This window comes from Meleagris gallopavo, chromosome 3 (genome assembly GCF_905368555.1).
Source record: "Meleagris gallopavo chromosome 3, MGAL_WU_HG_1.1, whole genome shotgun sequence".
NCBI classification, from domain to species: domain Eukaryota; kingdom Metazoa; phylum Chordata; class Aves; order Galliformes; family Phasianidae; genus Meleagris; species Meleagris gallopavo.
The window spans coordinates 63,886,368-63,913,349 of record NC_139406.1 but is presented as its reverse complement, the minus strand read 5'-3'; the positions used below and the strand labels follow the sequence as shown (position 1 = coordinate 63,913,349).

At 36.2% G+C, this 26,982-nt stretch overlaps 1 protein-coding gene across 1 annotated transcript; it reads right to left on the bottom strand.

The window, feature by feature from the left end:
• Nucleotides 1–26,982, bottom strand: PI15 (peptidase inhibitor 15). The gene is made up of 6 exons (XM_019614362.3): nucleotides 26,743–26,982; nucleotides 25,884–26,225; nucleotides 9,623–9,741; nucleotides 8,997–9,129; nucleotides 8,732–8,847; nucleotides 1–5,898 (listed from the first exon to the last, which is right to left on the bottom strand). The coding sequence occupies exons 2-6, from the start codon at nucleotides 26,154–26,156 to the stop codon at nucleotides 5,763–5,765; spliced, it is 777 nt and encodes a 258-aa protein (XP_019469907.2). The 5' UTR covers nucleotides 26,157–26,225; nucleotides 26,743–26,982; the 3' UTR covers nucleotides 1–5,762.

Here is a 26,982-nt window from a genome sequence, read left to right as displayed (position 1 = left end):
TTAAGTGTAAATACTAATCATTTTACTTATTTATTTAAATGAATAGATGTTACAAAATAGAACAAAATGATGTACATTTCTTTATAGTTTCATAGCATCAAAAATTGAAACAGGGATACAAATTTATATCTCAGATATAACGTATATAGCATTTTATGACAGTATGAAAAAAATATTATACTGATACATTCACTGTAAGATGTGTAACAAAACAAGCTTTCTTCTCTGAAAAACCAGATGCAATCCCACCCACTCAATAATAATAATAAAAAAATCTAAACAAGAAATTATGACAATATATAATTAGAGGGAGAAAAGGACATTTTACTGTATAAATACCTAACATGTTTTTGGCTTGGGTTCACATAGAGAGCATAGAAATGTCATCATTTTCAAATCCTCAGCATTTCCACTCTTCAGAAAAATCTTCCGTCCTTATTGCAGAAGTAGAAAAGCAACTGTAAATGGTTTGTTTGTTAAATGAACCCTGCCTTTAAGCACCATTTTGATTTCTTAAGAGCACCCTATGTGAAACAAGATGTTTAACTCCTCAGAGTTATTAGATTCCAATATTACCATTCACTCTTAAGGAACAGGTTTTTTACTATCATCTAAGATGATTCCTAACTTACATGATGACGTACTGAAGCTATGATGAGTTTGCAGCATGATAAACAGCTGAGTCCTTCAAAGGATTGCTGCTGTGTGCTAAACATATACCATAATAAGAGACGTTCCCTCTCTTCTCCTGCTGCTCAAAATATCCCAAGAATAATTTATATGGATTGTCATTACAAGGGATTTTAAAAGAATTTTCTGCCTAATGGTCAAATGATAAGATTGCAAACGATTAAAGTATAGTAAAATCTCTTTCACTCTGAATTGACTCTCTTGGCAGCAGAAGATAATAGTGAACCACTGCAAAAATCTCAGTCTGGTATTCTCACACTTCGCAATCAGATGAGCGCAAAAGAATGGGGTAACTATTAAATTTTATACCTAATTTTAAAATGCATTCCCTTGTAATATGAACAAAAGCTCCTTCTTGAACAGAAAGTAAGTATATCTGAGAGAAACTCAGTAACTGAATGTCACACAGCAAGAAAATCTTGAAATTACCATTAGTAATGATTCTTTTCTTCTGTCTTGAATCAAGTAGATGGAATGTTCTTATGTTTTCTTGCTTCTTGCTTTATTTTCCAGTGAAACAAAGCAGTTTGAGAAGTCTGTGGTTATTTCAGATCACTACTGACAGAGCTTTAATGTTCCCCTTATTAATCCAAATGAGAAAGTTTGTGTTCTTTGTGATCATCAAACCAACTGTGGTCTAACAGAAAGAGCACAAGAATTCTCTATTTTGCATCATTCTAAAAAGCACGTTAGAATACTGTGTGCTCAAATTCTATGAGATCATTTCATTCTTGAAGAGAAAGTCAAGTGTCTTTTTTTTTTTCTTGAAAATTTAACGAGGGAAAAAAATGTCAACTATAATTTGGAACTTTTATTAAGGATCACTAGAATTTAGTATCTGAGTAAGGCTGCTTCCCACCCTCTACATTTTCTGGACTGTGTCTGAAGTAGTGCAGCTAAAAATTTGTCAGACATCTGAATAGCTCTATCTTACCTCATACTCTTAGAACATTGTATGGTATGTAAGCAAAAGCCAATGCAATTTTGATTCACTACTGTATTTACAAATGACATAAAGAAGAGAACTGGAGAATTTATATGATGGACCTCTTTTTTCAAAGCAAATGGACAAAGTCACACATCTTTAAAATCAAGATCATAAACTTAAAAAGGAAAGCAACAATCAAACAAAATGTATATGATTGTTTTTTTAAAAAGCCTAAACCTTTTTGGAGTAAGACAAAATCAAATATATATGAGCATTCTAAACCACAAGAGGGCATTCATGCTTGTAAATGGAACCCTGAAGGTAATATATAAATACATACATTTACTTGTTTATCCCTCTATCTACACATTTGGTATAAATATATTTATGATTTCTGTTAGATTCTAATTGTTGTATAGAGCACTTTTTCTCTGGGGAAGTTTCCTCTTTCAGATTGCTGTGGTTTATCCCAGTGTTTGTAAGTTATAGCTCTTGTAGACTCATTTTGCTATTTGCAGATAGAATCAGATTTTCTCACTCTTGCATGTTATATCAAGCCTCCCATAGTCTTCACTGAGACCTGATCCAGCTCATCTCAAATTCAGAGGGGAACAAACTGATCTCAGAGAAGAGGAACACACAGCTTCTCAAGACCAAGTGTACAAGGTCAAGCTTGAATTTTCTGAAGACATTAATTACCCCAGAGAAAGGAGTTGGGATCACTCAAATCTTCCCAGCATCATTCTAAAATTGTGGCTGTCAGAGGTCTTACTCTACATTTTTTCCCTCAGGCACCTCATTGTGATGAGAAGAGGATTGTGTTTGTTTTGGTTTTTGAACAGGAATACATTTCCCTCTCTGATGCTTATAAAATCCTCATTAGAACCTGAAACAACCATAGAAAGGAACTTTGAAAGCAAATCCATCCCAGTGGTTAATTAAATGCTTAGTGGGAAAAGATCTCAAAAACACTGGAGTGTATATGGTAATATTAGAAATAAATCTACTTTTCCACAAAAATAATGTATTACTTCAGCACCAGAATACATAGGTTAGCACCAAAAGGTATCAATTGCTACCCATCATCTCAGATGTTTAAATGAGGCAAAAAATATCACAAGGAATATCATTATATAAAAAGCTGCACTCAGTAGTTCATGATATCCACTACCCCATTTTTACTCTTCTACCTCTCACAGTATTTTGAGAACAAATATTTTAACCTTATTCTAGTTTGTGTATACTTTCATAATGTTGTATTTAGAACAGAACAAAAGTCTGAGCTAATTTCTCCAACGTCCAGACTGTTTTTAAAGGCACACTACTCTGCTTGGAAGAAGTGCAAATATGCTGTGAGAATAGCAAATGGGGTTAGTTTGCCTCAGTGTAACCTTGAACTCAACTAGAGCTTTCCTCAATTCATATAATAGCAGAAGCACTGCTGAAGACATCTGAAATCTTAGCACATTTCAGTACTTTTTTTTCCCAGCTCCACTTTGTGCCAGGTAGTCAGTCAGGCAACCCTGATGCTGGCAATCAAAGTAGATCTTTCCTGACATTGTCATTATCCAACCCAAGACAAAGATACAATAGAAACTGGGGAGGTTCAGCTAGGCAATACAGAAAGGCTTTCTGTAAACTACTTATGAAAGTACTTATGAAGTGGAAGGACAAATCTTGCACCATAATAAAATGCCTGATTCACTGCAGTCATCTCCATTCAAAATATTCAGTTTGAGTGCTAGTGGCTGGTTTTTATCAGGAGCTGCTCGTATGAAATAGCTTATATCCAGGTCATTTTTTGCTGCTGACAATTACAGTGTGAGTAGTTAATTCCTAGCACCATTATGGGATGTTGTGGAAAACCTGCATACCTGTTTGTTAAAAGCAAAGTTTTCTATATCCACAAAAAACAAAATATTTCACAAAATTAAGGTATTTGTAGCAACTTAAAAAGTAACAGATACAATAACATATATACCCGTTATAATAATTTCAGCTGAATTACTGAATTATAAATTAATTTACAATGTCTAGTCCTGTTTGGAAAATGTACCATATAACATACAAGTTGCAAGTTCCAAAGTGCATAGTCATTTGTCAATAGACCTTCTGCTATAGGTTCCATGGTGTAACCTGAACTTTTTCTTATGCTCTGCTTCCTGTCTTGTATTTTTTACATGAAAATGTCCAAGTGCGCTGTTTTAGCTGTGCTGTCTTTACTTCTTGAGAAGAGTTCTAATTTGAAAAAAAATGTATCTGTCCCATGCATCTTTGTCAAATACTGTGCTAGCTGCGGGCTGGTGACTCATCTAGTAGTTTTGTCTCATAAAGTTATTTCTGTATGTACATAAGTGAGTATACTTAAGCACATGTGTAAATGGTTATATGTCACTTCCAAAACAGAATTTTACTCAAAGCATTTGACTGATCTCACACTTCTGAACCCAGAATCCCTTGAAACCAGAAGGAAAACAATATATATTATAATTGTGTGGATAAAGGTAGAATATTACAAGTGTTGTTCTTTCAAAACATGGATGCCCTTTAAGACAATGTACTTCTCTAGTTATTTTCCGATCACATGGAGGAATATAATTAATCAGAAATATCTGAACACTCGCAGATCAGTTGCTGATATTCTCTGAGGAATCAGACTAAGGACAAATGAAGAGGGGCTGTTATATTTAGCAAGCTGTACAGTTCAGTCCCTCCACATGTGTCTAGATGCAGAAAAAAATAGCTAATGTGAACAATTCCAACTTTTTTGCATAGCACCACCATGGTACTTCATTGGATGACAGACTGTCTCAGACAAACATCCTCAAAAGGATTTTAATATAAAGACAAAACTCTAGGCTATTTCAATAGTGTAATAGTTGTGGTAGACACTGGATTTCTTTCTTTCTATGATCTGGTTTTGAAGAAAACTAATTGTGCAATATCCTAGCTTGAAATGTAATCTCTGAGTATATACTATGCATTCAGTTCAGATTTTGATAGGAAAGATATGAATAATTTATCTTTTAATAATTCATACAGACACTTTCAGGAAATAGTGAAATATATTTTAAAGGACATTGTTGATTTCTTTAGAAATTTGGAATCTTCACTGCTAATCTGTATGAAGAAATAAGGTGTTAAAGTTGCCTGATGAATTTTTAATATTTTGCTTGGAAATGCTCTTACCTAATTTAGGTCCGAATTCTTGAAAATTTTGAGTGGATAAGTCAGGGGAACAGCAGATATACTGGTAAGATAATAGTTTGAAAGATGTCGTATGTATACCAGGTATTGATATGCATTGGTTTGTAGCAATTAATTTCTTTACTTCCAGAACAGGAAAAAATATACTGTGACAAAGCACATTTATACCTCCATGACTGTGTTCAGAAACACAGTAATACAAAGTTTGGCTGTATTGATTACACTAGTATATACAAAATGATGTAGTATTCTACGTACATCAGGTTTTAGGCACATGATTGACAGCCACTGCATCTTGGCCCATATGGTTTCTTATTCTAATTTTTCTGTCTGCACACAGGCATTGTTGATGATAGCAGCAGCCGTGTGCTGAATTCTTGAAACACCATAAAGGAATTCATGTTGTGCATGAGGTAGGTAATATCCTGCAGTTTCTCTTGCAGATATGTTTTCCTCTGCACAGTCCCACTGACGCTGCAGATGAAAGCACAGGTATAAATGGGGGAACCATTGGCAGTGTGAGGAAAAATTATTGCTTTACCTGTATCCGTTTTTAAAGCACAGTATTAAACAATGATCCTTCTCTTTCAAAACATGTAATTTTTAAAAGGACAGCATATTTTAGGTATAAGTTGACAGTACCTTTTCATGTGCTTTTAATAGAACCTTATTTTTCAGGAAGCTACACTTGCTAAAATGAAAATGAGTTTGCTTTTCTATACAGAATGTTGATCTAAAAGGGCTAATGTGAGTCATAAATCCCAAAGAGTTAACAACTAATTACACTATACTTTGGAAGCTAATTATACAAAAGCATACAAAAAGAAAACATTGGAGTATTATTACAATATCTCTCTCTATAAAATATGTGCAAAATTCAATATACAAGCTTCTTGTTACTCATCCAAGTTTTTTTAAAAATAATGTAAACATTAACTTATTTAAACCAATATAAGTAGTTTGATGTTACTCCTGGGAAACAAAGATTGTCAGTACAAGAGCCTCCATAGCTTGGAGGGCAAGCAGAACATGGGACTCCTACTTTATATGGTGCCTCTCCAATCCAGTTTCCCCTGAAAAATAAAATTAGAAAAAGAAAACAGAATACTTAGCATTTTGAGAATGGAGGAAAAAATATTCATTAATGGTATCTTGGTGATTAAGTAATGTTTTTAGTGATATCCCTTAAATTTACCATTACTGAAAACATGCATTAATATATTTCTGGAGGTTACTGGCAAACATCAACCTACTGATTTAAAAAAGACAAGAGGAGTATGACCATATTGTCCCAGACCAGTGATCCATCCCATATCCTTTATATGTCTGCAGTGAATACATGACAAACAAGTGACTTTTGAATCTCCAGGACTGGAATATTCCAGCTATTCAACCAGAAGACTTTGTGGGAAATAAGCAACATTAGCACAGATGGCAACATTTTCCTTGAGAATATTTTGTCTGGCAGTTATCTTAAAAGCTTATTGTTCACAGGTGGAAAGATGAACTGAGTGAATCAGTATCAGGTTTCACTGTCCTGGATCCGCATTGATCTGAGGTTGAATTCACAGTTGGAGACAAAGAGAAGATGAAAAGTATTAACTACCTCAGTGTAATAGAAATAACTTTGTGTGGGCATTTTTAGTGATTTCAGGTATTAATGGGAAGTTAAGGGCTCCCATTTGGTGAATAGAGATGTACTGTTTGTGAGAGAGCCATAGGGAAGAAAGGGTAAAAATGGTAACTGAAAAATCTAGATATGTCTGAAAAACCTATCCAGACTTTTAGGTGCTTATATAAATCTCCAGACTTATAGAGATATGTGCAATGATTGTGACGTCAGCAGAAAGTTAAAATTAGGATTCTGTTTGACTGTTACATCTCACTCAACAGAGATCTTTCCTAGTTTGCATGTGATGTGTTATAGCACTGAGTAATGAAATTATTTATAAAACATTTTCTCATTCTCCACCTCCCAGCCAATAACACTGGATCAAAAGCCCTGGTCTGGTTTGTACCTTGGAAGAAAGCAGGAATCTCTCAAATAATTTGCTCATTCCTACTTCTGTTCCAAATGGGTACAGCAGACTGAGTGCTCAGGAAATACATTTAGTTTGATAACAGATATGAAAATCCAGAAAGAGGTTTTCTGAAAACTGATTTCTATTTCATTTTCTGTACAATGCACACCTGATTTTTATGAGTTCATGTTAGTTAACTAGGTGCAGGGCCTTTGTAAACAATGTAATTATTCTCCTAAACCTTTTTTCTTCTAATTTCAGAAGCATATATATTTTTCAGCAGTATGACTTAGTGTTAGAGAAAATTATTGGAATTCTAAACCCTAAATCTTTGCCAGATTCCAATTCTAGTAACTTAGGAGGCTATAATATTCAGCCTCTTGTTCTTTAGAGAAGCTTCTGATGTATTCAGAGGGACACAGACTTTACTGACTGACAGAGACTTCTGCATGTATTCCCAAGGACGCTAAGTAAATCCACTGTCCTTAAACTAATATTTATTAATTCCTAACAATATAACCTTAAATCAGACAAATTTATTCAGTATCCTTTGCTTTCGACTGTGCATAAAGGTATGAAAATCCTGATCCTACTACCTAAGAAACAAAGGTCTAGTAAGAATTTCCACCAGAGAAAAAGCTAGTAACTCCAGGCTTTTGTTTGCCTTTTGAGAAATATATTGGGATTTTTAGGCTGAGAAGATATAAATAGTAGTTGGCTTTCTTTTACAAACTGTGATTTCATTTTTTCCAGGTTATGGAGCTAAACGTCAGGTTCAGTTTTTTTTCTGCCTGATACCCGTCAAATTCAGTTCTTACCAGCCTTTACTAGTAGATATTAAAGACAAAAGTATGAAGAAATATTAACTTCCAAAATAAAAGGGTGTTGGTTTTTTTTGTCATTTTTTTACTAAATCTTAGCTTCTTTCAAGTTGAGAAATCTTTAAAATTTTAAAAGAAATATTTTACACATGTAACAGCTACAATGGCAACATAATTATGCATAAACTTTACCACAAATGGACCTGTGTCTGAATCAAAGTTTTGTAGAAAACGTGCTCAATTAATTATGCTTGGCTTTCTATATGGAACTATGGCTCTACCTAATATTATACAGTCAGAGAAACCAGCCATTTACACTGTCCATAATGCTTTTGAAGAACTGGTCCAAACCAGAGCTCAAGTCAAGGCTCTCCCAGATTCACAATTTATTGGTTCATTTTGCACCTAGACATGAGTTTAAGTTGTTTTCTAGGGGAACACCGGGTGAAAAATCATTTCTATATTTCAGTTTAACATAGGTCACTGCACAGGTGTCTGATATAAGGGCTATCCATCGGTGTCTATGATGCATACTCTAATGGACTCAAATTTGGAAGGCAAGATGGTATTTGCAGACACTGAACTTTGGTAAAAGGACTGCACTGAGCTTAGGTAAAAGGTTTTTATAAGAAATCTATGATAGGTCTGCCCTTAAGCAGCATGGTGATAAGAAAAAATAATCTGTGGGCAACAGTGTTGGTTCAGTCTTATCTACAGTGTAGTAGCTTACCTGAGGAAGTCTAGTTCACCGTGAGTATACATAACAGATTCAAGTAATAAGGAGCTAAAACTAAAGCAGATCCAACACATAGGAGTAGGACAAAGAAATAACAATAGAAAATATCTTTTTCGTTTTGTTCCAAACACATCAAGGGATTTCTTTTTTCTTCTGTATACTGAAGTCAAGCATATGCAATATATTTAGATATGATGTTAGCATGAATGAGCAACATGCAGAAAAAGCACAAATAAAGGTCAAGATGCAGAAAAGGGTGTAAGCATAAGAGAGGATCCAAACATGCAAGCAGTATAAAAATAAACAATATTAAAAGAAAGTAACTCACTTTGGGGCATAGTTGCATACCAAGTAAACAGCTCGTCGCCAAACAGATCCCCAGACGTTCATATTGTGGCATGTGTGGATTGCACAGCCTATACGATTGGAAGTGGCCCAAACCATCTGAATAAATATTCATTATTGGTGAAGTCCAAATTAAAAAGAAATATATTTATATATACACATTTATATGAAAAATAGCTATAAATAAATCACAGAAAAGCACAGCTTTGGGCAGTAGATTTTGAATAGAATAATGCAATGTATATAACCTGTGTGTAATGGGTGCACATGGGTCCATAGCATCGCATGGGGCACCTGGGGTTGCAGTCCTGAGGATAAGGAAAAGCATAATCCTTCACTTCATCGTACCATGGCTTTACCAACTGGAGAATAGATCGATACCTATGTTTGTTTAAAGAAAGAAGGGAATATATCATTTCAGATATTTCACAATTTTCTGCTCATAATTGCTGTGATGCAAGTCACCTAAAAATACATTTCTCAGTACATCATTATGGGCATAGCATTAAGGTTGGATATTGGGAAAAACTTCTCCAAAAGAGTGGTAAGGCACTGGAATGGGATGGGCTGAGTCACCGACCTTGGAGGTGTTTAAGAAACATGTAGATGTGATACTAAGAGACGTGGTTTAGTGGGCAAGATTGGTGGTAGGTGGATGGTTGGACTAGATGATCTTAGAGCTCTTTTCCAACCTTAATGATTCTATAATTTTATCATTCGATTATAAGAAACTACTCAGGTAAAACAAAAATCTTTGTAAACAATAGATGGATATCAGTTATTGCTAGAACACTAAATGTTTCTTACATCAACCTAAGATTTGAATCTCAAAAGCTGTACAAAGACTGACAAAATAACTCTTCTGGAAGCCTACCTTCCAGTTCTCACAGACAGGTTCTGGCCCAAGAATCTCAGTAAGTAGGAAGGTCCATGGTCCCAAATGCACGTAGCAGCCCAAGCCTCTGCAGATTTGGCAAGAGTTTCATCCCAAACCTGACAAAATAAAGCACCATTAGCACAGGGGAAGGGGAGGAAGGGGGGGGGGGGAGGGGGAGAAAAAAAAGAAAAAAAGGAAAAAAAGCAATCATTACAAGAATGTGAGAATATCTTAAGTCACAAATACATATAAAAGATTTATGATTTATTACCAAGCAAAGACCTCTCAAATAGAGACAATCATTGATCAGCAATCAGCACATACAGGCAACAACATCTGCCCCAAATCTGGGCAGAATCCCTGCCCACATCATCAAAGGAAGGCCTATATTCACGACCCTTCTTTGTATCTGGAAAAGCCCTTGAAAAGGCATTCTCCTACCATTTTCCCTTCTATGTTAATGAGATCCATGTGTGGAGAGGAATGAAACACTGGATGCGGCTGAAATGGAAGGCTAAAGCAAAGGAATAAAGTTCACCACCGGTATTACATACCTCGCAAAACCCCGATATTTTTGAAATAAGATTTCAGGAGTAGCCAGAGAGAGTGTGTGTGGTTTTCCTATCTGAGTCAAGAAAAGGGATTCCACAAAAACAAAGAAATGAAAGTTTCCAGGTGTAGAATCAGTTTCACCACCATCTTATACATAGGAGCTGACACTGCTATCTAATTGGGTTAAAAAGATCAGAGGTTTGTAAGAGCTGATTCAGTTTCTCAAGTTCTACTCCAATGGTAAGAACATGATGAGTAAACTTTAACACTCTCTCTTTTGTACACTGATGCTTGCTCACTCACATGCTTAGTTATAATTTGATGCACTGCTGGAGCTTCAGATGAAGAGAATAGTTACACAGTTACACAAGTAGTTACACAAATCCTAGGCTCTGTGTGTTTAAGTGATATCCAAGTAGGCCTTAGATCCTAAAATTAGATATGAATTTTGAAAACTGCATATGAACTGTTTTGGTGTGTGACAGTTTTAGTGAATTGCATATAGAAAGAAAGGAACAAAATGTAGCAAAATGTCTTAACCCACTGCATCTTTTTAAACACAAAGCTAAACTTGTAAATCTTAAGCAGCTACAAAATAAAGACTATGCTCTGTAAGATATGAAATAAAAAGTCAGCAATAAACTTAACAAAGGATCAGGTGTCCCACAACACAAATATTTTCTGTACTATGAGCTAATACAAATTTCCAAAACAATGAACTCATAGTTTTAAGTTCCCAAGACTCCAGAGTGAAAGGACTGATCACAGACTAGGACATGGACTAGGACAGAAATTCATGCCCCTGACTGCTCTTAATTTGTGAAATTTCTCCAAGCAAACAGTAATAAACCTTTTCTAACATAGAATGATTGAGGTATTTCCTGGATTAAAGCTGAAGAAGCACAACAGATATAAATATAAACCCATAATGCAAATGATCTTCCATTCAAGTTGAATCACTTTAATGAAAGTAAGATGGATGGTGTTTAAAGAGAGAAGGTTATCTATACACCTGTTCGTCAAAGGTGCCAGAATGAAGTCAAAGCAGAAATAGACAAAATAGAAGAAAATCAGGAAGAAGCATACTAAAAAGGAACGGTCTTAAGCCAGACAGTCCTTTGACTTCATCTCTGAAAAATGAAGGGAGTTTCTTGGAGGAGTTAGAGATAAGCCTATAACTCAAGAAAAGAAGGCTAAGCTGGAGCGCTAGCATACATGAGGAACCTGGAGTTGCTTTGGCACTGTCAAAAACCTAAAAAATGCTCCAGGGTCCAAGAAGAAGAAAACTGTGTACAGATATTTGTTCTGATTTCTACCCCTGTTATTAAGCCAGTTATCTGAATGCATCCAGTACACAAATAGCCCTTTATAATCTCTGCAGTTTATCAGTGGTATCAAAAGAGGACTGAAAGAGAAGGCAACACCAGGCACCATCATAAAACTGTGCATGGGAAGCACGCCTGGGAGGCCAGGGCCACAGACAGTGCTTGGAGCCTGCCAGGCCTGGGGGAATGGAGAAGCACATGAACCCAGTGTGTGGGTCCAAATACAGCTGCCTGCTGTGCATCCATAAGGGGCAGCTCAGCCAGTATTGTGACACCCCATAAACACCCTCCTTTGCTGGGATTAATCATGCTTCTGGCATGAGTGCTCTCTGCCAGGAGGCTGAACATGAGGTTTGCATACTTGCTCCCAAGTGACCTGGCTGCAGTCCCACAATAATTCAAATGTGTACTGTATTTGCACAAATAGCATCGAGCTCCTGATTTTCACTCAGCATATTTTTGCATACTAAACTGTCTTGCAAAGTAGTGTGTTACTTGTTACAAAGAGCTGTGAAGACTGGATTGAGTTTTCTCCATTAGTGCCCTTTCTAAACTGGGCATGTTTCCCTCTTCACAGTGAGAACATTGTTAGTCCACTTTCTTAAGCTTCATTTTCTGTTTCTCAGGAGTCATTAGCAGCATTAGATTGGGAAAGTAGTAGGGGATTGCTTCAAACACAGTTAAAAAGCATGAGGTTGGCAGGTAAACATTACTGGGTATATAGTTCTCTCTGCTTGCCATTATCTACTCACTCTTGACCACTCTCTGAACATACAAAATTTTTGGCAAAGAAGAGAGAACAAGAGCAAACAACCTCTGAATGAGAGGGAGAGCGAGCATCTGCAGTATCTTTTAATTCCTTCCACTACTTCATTAACAGGTTGATGAAATACCTCTGTATAGAGTCCTCTCCTGCCAGGTAATCATTTGTATTTCATGAGAGAGGGAAGTGCACTTCACCATGATCTTTTTTTTTCTAGAAGTAAAGTAATGGTCTCAGTCTGTCTAGGATTAATTCTTGTTCCTCTTCACAAGAGAAGGAAAATAATTAATTTTAGGCTGAAGCAGAAAAAATGATTATCTCAGAATGACCTTAAATGTTCTAAACTGCAAGACGCTGTACTGTCACTGCAGTCTTTCCAAATAAGTTTGATTCTGAGTCAAAACTTGTTTTAATTTTTATCTCAGATCAGTTCCCTGCTTTGGCTATGTAGGAGACCATGGCAAACCGATTTAAGGGTTTATGAACCCATGAGACTTCAGTGCTGTACACACAAACAAAGAGGAAAAAAAAAAAAAAAAAAAAAAGTTTAACAACTAGAAAAATATCATAAAAGTAGAAAATGAAGTAACATGAGGGGTAGTTTCTAAGTGAGGAGAAATTGAAAAGTTCAAAGAAATTAACAAAGAAGTTTAAAATTATGATAAAAAAACCTGTGAACTCTGTAACGATGGTCAATCTAGCCATTTTATTAAACACGGCAGAGAAACTTGCCTAACATGAAATGAAAATTGCAACAGAAAAAAAGATTTGCATACACAGTGCAGATCGAGATCTGAGGAGGTGACTCATCCTCATAAACTAATCATGCAAATACACAGGGCCAGACTTTGCTCATTTGCTTCCCTGGGGATAGCAAACTTTTGTATGCTAGGTCCTTAGTGCTTGGGGAAGCAGTTACGTTCCTGTGATCCAGCATATAGATCCCTCCCAAACTATCCAGACCACTAATCTTGTTCATCATGAAAATCCACCTTCAACTGGGTTTAACGGAGCTGTGAGGATTAAAAGCATCTTACCACAATCCCACTGGCAACTTGAAGTCAACATCCTTTGACCAAACTATTTTTCTTTCCTCAGCCAAAGATTATTTTCCTAGAAAGCTGTCCGACTGTGCTCTTTACACAATTCCCAGCTAAACAATTCTTAAAAATTACACTTCACTCGAAATTTTTCAAGCAGACTGAATATAGGTGAGAGGCCAATGCTAAGATATGGGACATTTCAATACCTGAGAACACTTTCCAAGACTCTATGAATTTGTTGTGGGGTTTCTGTGCACTCAAACAGCACATGCTTGTTGAACATCAGGAATAAAATCTAAGCTTTAACAGTGGAAATTTTGCCAGCAAGGCCAGAATTTCATTTGAGATTGTTGATTTCTGCCCACTCTATAAACAAACAGTAAAATAAATTATTGTAGAATTTCTTGTAAGACCACAAAGGGAGCTTCTTTCCTTAGAGGAAATCTTGTAATGTCATGGTCATACCTACCTGCCTTTCTGTAGCTGTTTGCTGTTTTTGTCATTCTTGCATACTACATATGTGGAGGGGATAGAGATGCTCTTTTGTTCTTTGTTGGAATATTTTTTAATACCATAAGGTTCCAATCACCACTGTTCTCTTAGGTAATAAAATTATGATGAAGCTGAAGAAACATTATGTTGAAGAAAAAAGAAAAGAAACTACAGTATTACAAAGATATTTCCACAACATTTATAGAAGAATACCTGGCTATGCTTTTATTTGAGGAATGGTGTACATTACCATTACATAACTGAACTGAACTTTAAAACAATGTCTACAGTTCAAATGAAGAAGCTTTCTCTTTTGACCCTGTTAGATACACGTGTTAGGGGGGCAACTTTTGCAGCAGAATGGGAACTAAAATGGAGAGCAGCAGGGTACTTCAGGCAGCAACTACACTCTGTTACTCGTAAATAGAACACAATGACTATGTACGTGTAAAACAGGTTAAATGGAGCTCTATTAATGAGTATCATTTGTTCTTATTGCAAACTTTCTAAAAGACTGTTGAATTAATGTAAATATACTGTTGCGCTGGAAACTTTCGTTCTGCAGTAATTTTTCAAGAATAAACATCAATCTTCTTGATTGATTGATTACTACTTGAAAAGTAAAAAGATTCATAGATGTAAGTAAGTAGAGCAAATTTATTGGCAAACATAAGAACATTTGTGAAGGATGGATATATGAATTCATGGTTAAATTATACTAACTAAAAGAGAGTACGGATCCAAAGCAGCATTATCATTGTCTGGAGCTCACTTTCAGTGACTGCAAAATGAAGTCTCAGGATTTTTATGATATTAAGGGAGTGTTAGTGACTTCTTCCAAGCCACTATCCAAGATCTGTCAGCCCTTTACTTCAGATACTTGCCCAAAGAATGATGTTACGTTCCATAATAACTCATTACTTCAAAAGTAAAAATACAGTACATGCAGATAAAATGTTTATTTCAGTGTTCTTACAGGTAGACAAAAAAGATCTGATTCATGCAGTAATATTTCCCAAGTAAAACAGGCAATTACACTAATAATACCTTTAGAGCTGTAAAGGTAAATTTACCTTTACCTCTAGGTAAAGGTACATTAAGGTAAAGGTAAATTTAATTTACCTTTAGGTAAAAGTAAATCTCCACCTGTAAAGGTGGAGATGCCACACCTGAGAAAATATGACTGATACAGTCATATCATATCCACTTGTAAGTTCTTCAAGTTAAAAATTAGAAAAAAGAGAGATTTAGTATTCTATTATTTCTAGTGAATACAGAGAGTGAGAAAAAAATCAACCTATCCTTTGGTAGTCTATTTATTCATTATGCAGATAGTACTGGGATGGGGATGACCAGCTAGCAAAAGATGACTTACATGAAAAAGCTGGAACAGTTTTAATTTAACTTTTACTGATATCTTAAATTCCAGAGCTAAGCATTCATGTTTTCTTTCCAAGGCAAAAGGATACCCCCTCTGTAGTTTACAGTGCAAATTTCCACTGACATCAGGAGAAATATCCTACTATGGTAATACTTTTACATGTCTTGTTGTATGTAAGACACCATTACCAAAATAAATGTTAATAAAATCTCTTCTTCTATGCGAATATTTTGAAATCGTTACTTATGGTGATGGGTCACAAGAATTTGTTATATAGAAAGAAACTGAGAAGAATATTTACTGATAAACTGTACTATTTTTCTTATTTCCTTTGGATATCTGTGCATAAACTGTATTTATTATTTTATTTTTGAAGAACTCTTTGCAGCTTTCATTGTCACAAATAAAATATGGGGAAAAAAAAAAAGAAGTAGGAACATTACGGTTTGCCAGCAGAGATACTGCATAGCTGGAAGAGATGGGTTAGCTGGGGAATTAATAAAGACAAGTTTTTAATCTGGGTTCTGTTCATGATCATTTTAACACATTCAAGCAGAACAGAACTGTGTTTCCATTCTTTTGCTGTCATCATAATCCTTAAAACACCCTGACTCAGATTTATTGCTGGAAATAAAGAAGCTCCTCTCACTTGCTCTAAATGTTAAATACCAGCAGTAACCCTCAGTACTTTACTGTGGAGTTTGTTGTGTTGGTATTTTGTGTTGGCTTTTTTCATATAACATATCAACTAGTACAACAGTCTGCGTATTTCTTAGTGGGAAAGAAAGTTCTCTATGCAAAGCATACATACCCCAGTACTCACAGTCCTAAGAATCCCCCAGAGCACCCATCAGGCAAGGACAGCTAGTCCTACTGCCAAGTCAGCTGTGACGTGTCAAGCCTGCTGCCACCAGCTGCCCAATTAGAGTGACAAGCTCCAGATTCAAGATCTAGTGCAAATCCAGACTGAATAGGTCAATTTTTTGAACACTCTCCTATTTAAAAGTTTTTGTACTTTTGCATGCAATTGCATGATAAGAAAGCAGATGAAAAATTGGGATATGCAATCTCAGTACAGCTGCATGGCAATAGCAGTTTATATTTAGCAATAATAGTAATAGAAACTATTTTTTTTTTTTGTCAGTTTTATCATCTTATTTGTCACTATTCTGTGCTTACTGTGGATTCAGATTAGTTCTTCAGATTGCTATTTGGTACCATTAGCAGATATAAATCCATAGCTCTTCCTACACACCTCGAGAAGGTGGCCAGTAGGACCTTCTTCTAGAAGAAATCAGTCAAAAAAATACCTTTCTAGATCAGAGTTCTCATTTTATTCTTCATTATCCCTATGCTTTTTGTTGTTTTTTTTTTGCAGCTGAAGATCAGCAGCACTTACTTCCAGAATGGGAAAAAGTAGAAAAGAAGAAAACCTCAATTAAAATGATTTCTTCCTATGAAAACAAAACAAAACAAACAAAACAAAAAATGTTGGGAAACTGAAGGATGAAATCTGACATAACCAGTCCATCTGTGCAGCTGCACTTCACAGCTGCTGGTGCAAATCCCAGAGAGGATTAGCAGATGTAGGCTGCTACCCCTCCAGATACACAGGTCTTGTCCTCATGAGTCATTCAGCCATGCAGCCTTACACTGACTGTACTGATCACACATGCAGTACCCATTTCTCAGAAATTCCACAATGGCATACATGGCATGCAGAATTCCCTAGCACAGCTTCTTCCCTTCTCTGTTGTATAGCTGAACCTGCTGCTTTTTAAGGTCCAGAGAGTCTGTGGGACCTCTTACTTAATGTGCCTTAATCTGGCATAAAGCTTAATAAGAAGACCACCAGCCCCTCTGCCTGCTTGCATTTTCAAGCAGCCACTAGCAAAGTGGCTGAAAGAGCCTTGTCTTTTTGCCTTTGCTTTTTTCAGTACATACTGTGTGATGAAAACATGAGCTCATTGGAATTTATAGACAGATTTGGCAAACTTTATGTATTTATTTGGGCTCTGAGATCATTTGGACTCTAGGCACTCTCTCTAAGAATATGAATACTTTTTGCTGTCAGCTGCCACCTGTTAGGTATTTTACTGTGCATGCTGTAATTGGTGCCTACTTCATGTGCAAATCTGTTCCCAAACAGATTAGATACTAATTAGAAAGTTTACACAGAAAAATCTCAAAGTCTATCCTCTAGAGAAAAAAAAGTCTCAATGAAAACTGCAGTTCTGTACTTTCTTCTTTTGCAAATACATACAGGGTTAATACATTAAGCTGCTTGTCCAATACTCCACTGCATCTCAAAGTAAAATTATGCAATGTTTCACAGTCAATTTGCTCTCATATAAACAAACCTCCAAACATCTGATTCACACTTCTGAAGGGCTCAGTATTAGAAAGTCTGACTTACAGTGCTGAGGGCATCACTAGACAGAGGTCCAAGAAAACTGGCTGCCAGAAATTCTTTTCCTATGAAAATCCAAGTCTGTATTTTACATAGAAGTTTGTATTTCTGGGTGTCTATTTGGTCTAAATTCAAACTCCTATTATTTGAGGCTCAACCATTTCTAATAGCCAATTTGTTTCTCCTAAATGTTGCCCACATTTCTTTTCATATTTGGCACAAGGCCTTTAAACAATAAGAAACAAAGAAAATTGGTAGGTTGTCAAATTTAATAACATTAAGCTTCCCTGATATGCTATTATTTGTTTAGCTTTTGGAAAAGTTAAATATTATAACTACATATCTTAAAATATTTAGTGCTTTCCTAACCTACTGCAAGGCACATTTTAGTTGGCAAGAGCTTATCTCAGAATTGGTAACAAAAAGGGCCAAACTGTCCAGTTCGTGTCACTCTGACAATTTTTCACAAGTCTGAAGAGGAAGGTGTCTGACTTTTACGATCAATATAGATCGCCTTTTCTCAAAACCAGAAAATGTAAATACAAAATGTGTTATATGGTGTGTTTTTTCTTTTCTCTATGAAACATATTTACATTTTTGTTACAAAAGTATTAGTAAGTAATGGATGTTTTTATTAAAACAAAAATGTTCCTTAATTTCTTTAGAAGTTTTCAAAGTTAATACTTATTTTCTAAGTTGCTGTAACTGAAAGATACGGCAGTGTGACACAGAGGAAAACAGACAGCTTCTTCTTTCTGCAGGATAAAGAAAAAGAACAATAGTTCCTTATTCTGATAAGAATGCTCAATTTAAAAATCTTTATTTAAACAAACTAATAGATAACGTCGTATAGACAGAAATGGAAGAACAGTCCTGTCTTACTTGAGTTAAAACAGACCTCAGAGCCCCTGTAAATTCATCTGCAGATGCAGATACCTTTGGTGAAGACCATTATCTCTGCCCAAAAGCAAGTGGTTATCCCAGAGTTTCCATCTTTTGCTGACTTGATGAAACACATTTCCATAGGCCTGGATAGCATAGGCTCTTCCTCAGATATTCTTTTCAGATACAGAAGGAGGATTAAAATGTTGAGAGGTTTAAGGCTACTATCTTCTCCATTCATGTACAAAACAAAGCACTGTGTATTTTGGATCAAGATTTTTGTGAAAAATGCCCTGTCTCTCTTTTTAGCCAAAAAGTTCAAGAGGTGCTACATTTAATAATAAAGGAATGTCTAATTCTGAGGGCACTGGGCAGGCTGCTTTTCTGTCATTACTAGGTTGTTTTTTGTTTGCTTAAACTCCTAGAAGGCTTTCTGCTTATACTAAATTTAAATAATGTAAACATTCTGTTTTAAGGTACCATCAGGAGATCTGTGTTTTAAAATACACATAAAACTTTAGAAAGGAGATCTCATAGCAAAACAAATTTAACACAGCCATTTCTTATTACAATATTTATCAATAATATCATTTTTGGGAAAGTTCTTCAGATATTTCAAGAATTGCTTTCCAGGAAAAATCCATTCTGTTCATCTCTTAAAGCAGGTCATCTGTTCATTCACACTGAATACAACTTGTGGCTTTTGTAAGTCATGCACCTAGCTTCAGTTTTGGTTTTACTTACCCTATAGGAACCCTAGTTTAGTTACTGAGACTAAACTGTGGCTCCTAGACTTGTTTAGTTCCAAGTCTGCTAGAAAAATGAGCAGCATCCTGAATCTGAATCTCACTGATATGCACTGAGTAGAGCAGTGTTGCATTGTTGACAGCAGTGCTGTAAGAAACAGGTAAGTGGAGAAACTCACCTGACAGACAAAAATAAGCTTGGTAACTCTATTTTACCAAAATTAGTAGAAATCCAACTCCAGCTACTCTTGCATTCTTTCAGCTCAGTTTCAGTTACCATGCTTAACTGCTGTGAGAAAAATCAGGGAATGGTGTAAAATGATTGTGTCCTTTCAAAGTTGTCAGATAGACAAAAACTCCTTACTGTAATCATGAGGATCACCTCAATACTTTTTGCTTTCTTTTAATTTTCTGGAAAGGATCCTATTCATGGTATTCATGATCTTCAGACACTCCTGTTCGTTGATTCCAAACAGAAGGAACATACTCAGCTGCTTAAATATAAGCTCAAGGGGTAGGAGGGAGAAACTGGAGCCAGTGAGTGTATTTTCCTATTGCATCCCAATCATATTCATCACATATGTGAAACCCCTGCATAGAGCAAGCTAAAAGCTATGGAAAACTGGGATAGGTGAATTACACCAGGGAAGCTCCAAGTCCTAAGTGTTTCTCCTCACAGATAATTGAAGTAAACTATGCTTAGATTTATTTTGTGCATGATGATGGCAAATTAAGATCTTTGTACCTTGACTCATTGTTTCAACCTTCACTGCATACATAGGACTAAGGGAACAGTTACTTGAAGGGTTAATTCTTCATTGCATTATGTCATTTATATCTTTAAACATGCATACTTAAATACATGTCTAACCTGCTTTGACAATGATATAACAAGAGAGCTGCAATTGGAGTGCAACAATAATTTGTGCAAATATGCAGAAGAATTGTAAGATGTGAACATGGGATATACATACAATTTAAGTAATGCCGAGAAAACTGGCAGTAAATATATGAAGAATAATGTTTGAAATTAAGCAAGGAAAGAAATTATACTGGACATGTAAAAGATTAATTATCTGAATTTTGGAGGGAAGTACTTAGGTTAGACATTTGGAAATCATTTCTATTCCTAAGGTAAAATATTTGCCAAGAGATGTGACTGAGACGGCATCACTATATGTGTTCAGGAGTAGACAAGATGAAAACCATATGTATTTAATGCAGAAGGAAGCCCTGCAAAGGGGTGGGGATAAACTATATGAATTAAGAGATTCTATCCAACTCAACAGACATAAATCTTGAAGGAACTAGTCTTGCAGTCCTCATAAACATGAATGGTTTCAGTGGGACAATGTAGATGAGCCAGAGCAAACAACTCAAGAACAAAATGTCCTTCAAGATTTAAAATGGTTTGTAAGAATTGACAATAGAAAAAACAAGCAAACAAGTTGAGAAGTTTATTTATCAGAAATGTATTTGAATATAAGATGAAAACAAATTCACTCACTTTTTCCATGTCCATGTGAAAGGTGTTCAGGTATTAAATAAAACTTTGGAAAACGTGAAGTAGTTAGAAAACACTTCTGTTTGTCTTACCTGTTACCTACAGCAAATTGATGGAACATTTTTTTAAGATCACTTTGACGGCAAGAAAATTTTGTGAAAATTTTCACATTTAGGAGTGAAATAGTTGTGAAGCTATTTCTATTGATGACCATTAAGTGGACTATTTTCTTGCTTCCCAGAACTGACTTCTGATTATTGCCTGCAGATCTTTGTAGACAGGAAACAATGGCAATTTATCATTCAACAAAGTGAATCACTTCTGGACATTAATGAGTAATCAGATTTCCCCTGTGACTTTGTCTTAGACCACAGGACTGTAGGAGTTTCTTTTGGAACACAACTGTTATAGGTTGGAAGGGACCTGAAAGATCATCTAGATCCAACCCTCCCACTGTGGGCAGTTGCCAAATTACTTTCAGTTTAGAAAAAAGCTTCTCATTACCTTTGTCCATTTTATCACATTATTTTATACGAGATTTACTAGAAGATGAACGAACTCATTCCCTCATTCTCCATTCCCTTCCAACTCCTCTGCCACCAGCTCATGAGAAACTGTCTTATGTTGCCATGAAACAACTGATTTGTTTCTGGTTAGTCTGGGAATCTGTTACTACTTTAAGTACTACAAAATGACACATTCACTAAGGGGCATATTTTTCCCAAATATAAAAAAGTACGCATGCAGTCACTGAATGAATAGGATTTGAAACCCTACCAGACCATCTTCTAGACAGAAGCAGGCTCAAGTTTACCTAGAATATTTCTCTATTCCTTAAAATTCTTCAGACAGCATTCCACAAACATTTATCTTCATGTTTTGAGTGTATAATCTGGCCCCATCTATTGTAGTTCTGGCATGCTACTGCTGGTATATTAATGACTGTGTTGATCAGTACTGGGCTTGGGACTCATCCTTGCAGAATCTCAAATGAAAGGCTTTTTAAGTCAACAGTGAACTACTCGCAGCTTGTCTTTCAGTAAGGCTTTCAGCTCAACTTAAATTACTCTTACCTAGACTAGATTTTCCCATCTTACGGGGAGTTTTATCAGATTCACTGCTTCTGCATGGTGCATGCGAAAGTGTAAGAAGCATGCATATATACAAGTACCTGTTCACAACAGATTTTGCATGCATATAGGGACTTGGATTACATCAAAAGAGCACACTGCCTTTTAAAAAAGCTGGCCTCAAGTGGAAATGAGCACAAATATTTCTTTACTGTATCTACTGAGAGTCTACAGATAGTAGCAATGCATATTAAATGATATGTTTTATAAAACTCAAATTTCATCTGACAACATAGTGTAAATCTTCACTGGCCTACTAGGCACCAGAAATGTTCCAGGCAGGCAACACAGGTCTCCATACCACCGAGTTAGCACTCAGAGAAAGTGATTACTTGTCCACAGACTTCCCCTGGATTTGCAGATTGACATACCATTCACACAAAAGAACTGAAGAAAATTCCTTGCTTTTCTGAACCATGAGTTTTATGGAACATTTCTTCTTCCTTCAGAAAAACTATGTGAAACTGAGTGGATGACTGTCCTCTGACATATGCCAGATCTAAAGGCTTGTGTTGGCCTTTTTTCTGCATTAGCCTTAAGAGCACAAGACTGCAGAATGACATTCTTAGGATGAGGAGAAATGAAGAATATAGAAAAGACCAATACTAAAAATCAGAGGTGACTACTTTAACATCATAAGTTTGGAAGTTCACGTTTCCTTTTTTGTTTTCTTTCTTTTCCCCACTCACTTAGTTTAGACTTGTACTTGCTGAAAAACTTCAAACTAAAGACGCAGCACTACCAGCATCAGAAATAAAAGGACTTACTTAAAAATCTGACTCAATGAGTGGTGACATCCCAAGAGAAATGTTACCCAAAGTCTTACTGACCCATAGTGCCTAAAACCATAGAATCAGAACGGTTTGGGTTGAAAAGGATCTCAAAGATCATCTAGATTCAACTCACCTGCTGTGGGCAGAGCCGCCAACCACTTGACCAGGATGCCCAGAGCCACATCCAGTCTTGAACATCCAGCCTTCCAGCCTTAAAACATGCCTGTTTCTTTCACTAGGGACCAGCAATTGAAGAATGCCTCTCATAAGTACTTTCGACTCTCCAGTTGGCTACTTACATCAGTAACTGCATACAGGAGCATGCTGGAGCAGCATTCACATCCACCTCTCCCACACAGAGGTGAAACGCTCCCTCGCTTCTGTTACTGCCATGTTCATCAAACTTGTTTTGCCTAATGGGTGCGCTTAAAGTCATTTTTTGTGGCACCCCATCAAATGCCCTGTAGCACACAAACATTCAATACGATATGGGCAGACAGAATAATGCTCAAGGACTTCAAACTATCCCTAACTATGCTGCTAAATCATATGCTCTTATCAACGAAGAAAAGAAGAAAACAGATATATATAAAAGTGAGAATGCAAATCATTCATCAGAAAAAAAGAGTTCCTCACTCTTTTTTTTAAGACACAGTTTTTAAGAAACATGCTATGACTTTGACCAAAGAAAATTATAGAAAACATTTATGTATGTGTTTCTGAACTGCAGAGTCCATCTCAATTTCAGTATACTTAAAAGAATTTTCCAGAGTCTACTGCACTTACAGGTAACTCCAGCCCTCTAAAACATGACATTGTTTTTCATCACTGTTAGTTGAATGGGAAAGGCCACTTTCATCACTGTCACTTCACTTTTCTGTAGTGTTCAGGACAAGAACACACACTGTGACAATTTTTCAACACAGCATATGTTGTCTGGGTAATGACAATATGCTTGTTATTTATAGAAATTAGTACTGAGTGACACAGCCTCTTTTATATTAAACAGCACCAACCTTATGTTCTCATAAGATAAAACAGAAACTGTGCCACACACTGAAATTGGAGACTAAAGAATGAACTGAGTATGTTCTAATAGGTTTTACTTAGATGGCTCCCCAGACTTGTTAGTCTTATAATGCCATGCCATCTCCAAGACTTAACCACCAAAACTTTTTTGCAGCCACAAAAGCCAACAAGTTAAATAAAAGCAGCTGTCATTACAAACCAGATGGCAGAGATACCTATGTGTGATATTGCTCTCCGGGTTTTTCAATCTGTAAAGTTACAAAATGCAGACAAATATTGATTAAATTCTGAAAGAGAATCTAGCCAAGATTAGCTGCCATCTGGAGATCCACACTGGAATTGCATTCCAGATAATTACCTTTGATGGTGTGCTCTGAAGGATGCTGCATGAAGTAACAAACTACTATTGTGAAACCAGAGGTGAAAGAAAGCCTTAGAATTTTCTTTTGTGACCATCAAGGGGCTGATAGTGCCAGGAACACAAGAACATCCCATTGATGGTTGGTACTGGCAAAAGCAATAGTAAGAAGGGCAAGGAAAAGAATAACACCTAATTGGTTAGGAGCATGACCTTAGCCTTGATTCTGTATCTAACTTTGTACAGTTTTATAGCAGAGCAAAGCTGCAACAGAACACCCAACCAAAATAGGTGAAACCTTTGCTATTTTCCGCATTTGTGTGTGTTAACTGTAAATTTAATCAAGGAATCTTTCTTTTTGTTTAAATTTCTTTTTTACTGTCCAGGCTAAGAACACTGCACTTATAAAACTCTTGGGAGTATAACAGGGTACTGTCTTCACTTAAGCAAACTGCAGGAGCACATTTCTGAAAGACACAAGCCAAGGAAGGGCATGGTAGGCTGCCATTCCCTCAGACATTACAACAAAGTTTATTTATGCAGAATCAAAGGAAATGTCAACGGAGGGCTCAGCAATAAAAATTATGACTGAGCTTGACTTCTGACCTCTCTATTTTTTCTGTCTCTAACCTTTCTACTTAACAAACTTCAAACTCAGACTATGATACGGTTACAGAACTACATCCTGCAGTGTTCTGAGTGCAATCAGCATTTTAAGGTGCCGTTTGGATTATATGAACAGATTATATGAATGAGTTCAGATTTAGGTAACATCTGTGATAGACATATGCTCAAACTGTTAGTCATTAGTTGCTAAAAAGAAGTTGTTATTATTACTATTCTGTCATTATATCATGCTGATAGTGTTATATCTTCTCAAACCTGTTAAGCATCTGTTGTCATCTGAGGTGCTCTATGGCTTTGGGCAAGATATGATGCTGACACAACTTGTCTATGCTTTCAAGACAGTGTGAAGACCTGAGAAGGCAAAATACTTTTTGCTTGGCAAACCTATGTTTAACATTAGAACTCCAGAGTATGCACACTGAATGCTGGAACATGAAATGGCAAACATGCTGCTTCAGTTATTACTGCCATGTCTGAAATCAGTGGATGAGTAACTTACAGCATATCTGAAGGAACAGATAATTCACATAATGTATTATTCACCATAAGTGGAAAAGGTGCCTGTCACAAACATAATATTTCAAACACATTAAATTCTACATGGTAGAAACACATCTAAAATAAGCATTATACCTGATGGAAGAATATTAATATTAGGTTCATGCAAATAATATGCAATAGGTAAAATACACGAGCACGATAAACATAGTGCATTAGATGAATTGCTTTGCAAGAGTAGCTTCACCATATTGTGTCTGAAAGTACTGTGTGTGATAGAAACTAGAAGAGTTCATTGGCTACCTTTTTGCATACACCAGGGCAATGAATTCCAGTGTGCTCCACCAAAGCAATGGAACAGCTAACGATTACTACTTACAACACATGCAATGTCACGTCACGATAATGTTGGACCACGTATATGTTATGATCATATACCACTCTTGAGGCCAACAAGCAGTTAATTCACAACTTCATTACTTGAAGTCTCAGAAGCTTCATGAGAAATACTTATGGAAATGAAAAAAAAAAACAGGGCTAGGAAGAGGTTCAGAGTTCAGTACTTAGCTTTTGCTAAATGCTAAAGTTAGTTCAACTTCAAAAGATGCAAGGAAAGAAAAATTTAGTAAGCAGTAAGAGTTAAAAAATCATTAGTCTGCCTAATTAAATCTCCATAACTCATTTAATAAAATGAAATCAGTGTCTCAGAGTTTGTTTCATTCTGAAGTAAACAAAGTTCACTTACCATGTATTCCATGTTGGAAGCAGGTGGGAAGACTTTGCCTCTGACTTGATTATGATAATCAAGAATGGCAATCATGTCATTCTGTGAAATGTAGCGCTTCCGCCTGGCTTTGGGAATTTTTGCTGAATCCAGATGAGCTGCCAAAGCCGTCTCAATGTCAGTGAAATTATTGTTTGACAGGAGTAGGTCAGTGGAGTTGGGTAACACTAATGCACTTGTTTCACAGAGAATGGAAAATAAGAAAGCACAACTGATTGCAGCTATTACTGTCATCTTGGGGCCAAAGCGGAAAGATAGGCCACAGAAGTACTCTGCTTTAAGTCAGGACAGTAGAAAACAGATCTGTAGAAGAGAAGATGTCAAAGATGTGATTCTGTACATCTGGACAGTGGGACAAAGCTAATTGGCAGGCTGTGGTCAGAACGATTCTGTCAGCTCAGCTATAAAAACAATCCAGTCAGAATAGGGGTTGCTGAGCAACTTTCACTAACATATTATCATTAAATGATAATGCCCTTTTTCTACAAACAGCAAATTAAACATCATTATACTCTGAATAACATGATCAGAGCTAGTCATATTCCTGAAATCATGACAGTCCATAAACCACACTATAAATCCTTAATGGGGAGACTACAAGAAAGCTTAACAAATGTTATGCACTGAAAATAAAACATCCATCCCAGGTTGTGCCTGTACTGTATGCATGAGCTGTTCTGACAGTGTCATACAGATAAGCTAGGAGGCAAAAGAACACACAAAAAGCATAGAAACAGCATTTACATCTTAACTACAGCAAAGTGTAGTGAGCATTAATAAAACTGCATGCAAAGCAAGCTTATTGAGCTGAATAGCTTACCTTTGGATTATACCACAATGAATACAGTCTATTGTTCTCCCAGTATATATAACACTCTCCTATGTGATGATATGGACCTTTGTGAAGGAGTGTCTCTTGTTACAAACTCCCAAAGAACAAAACTCTGCTAGTTGTGAAGCTTTCTGGCCACAGGAACTGCTAACAGCTTTTATATGTTACAGTGCATGCTCCACAACAGGCAGCTCCTCTGAAGGTCTGCACTGAGCCAGAGGCAGAGGG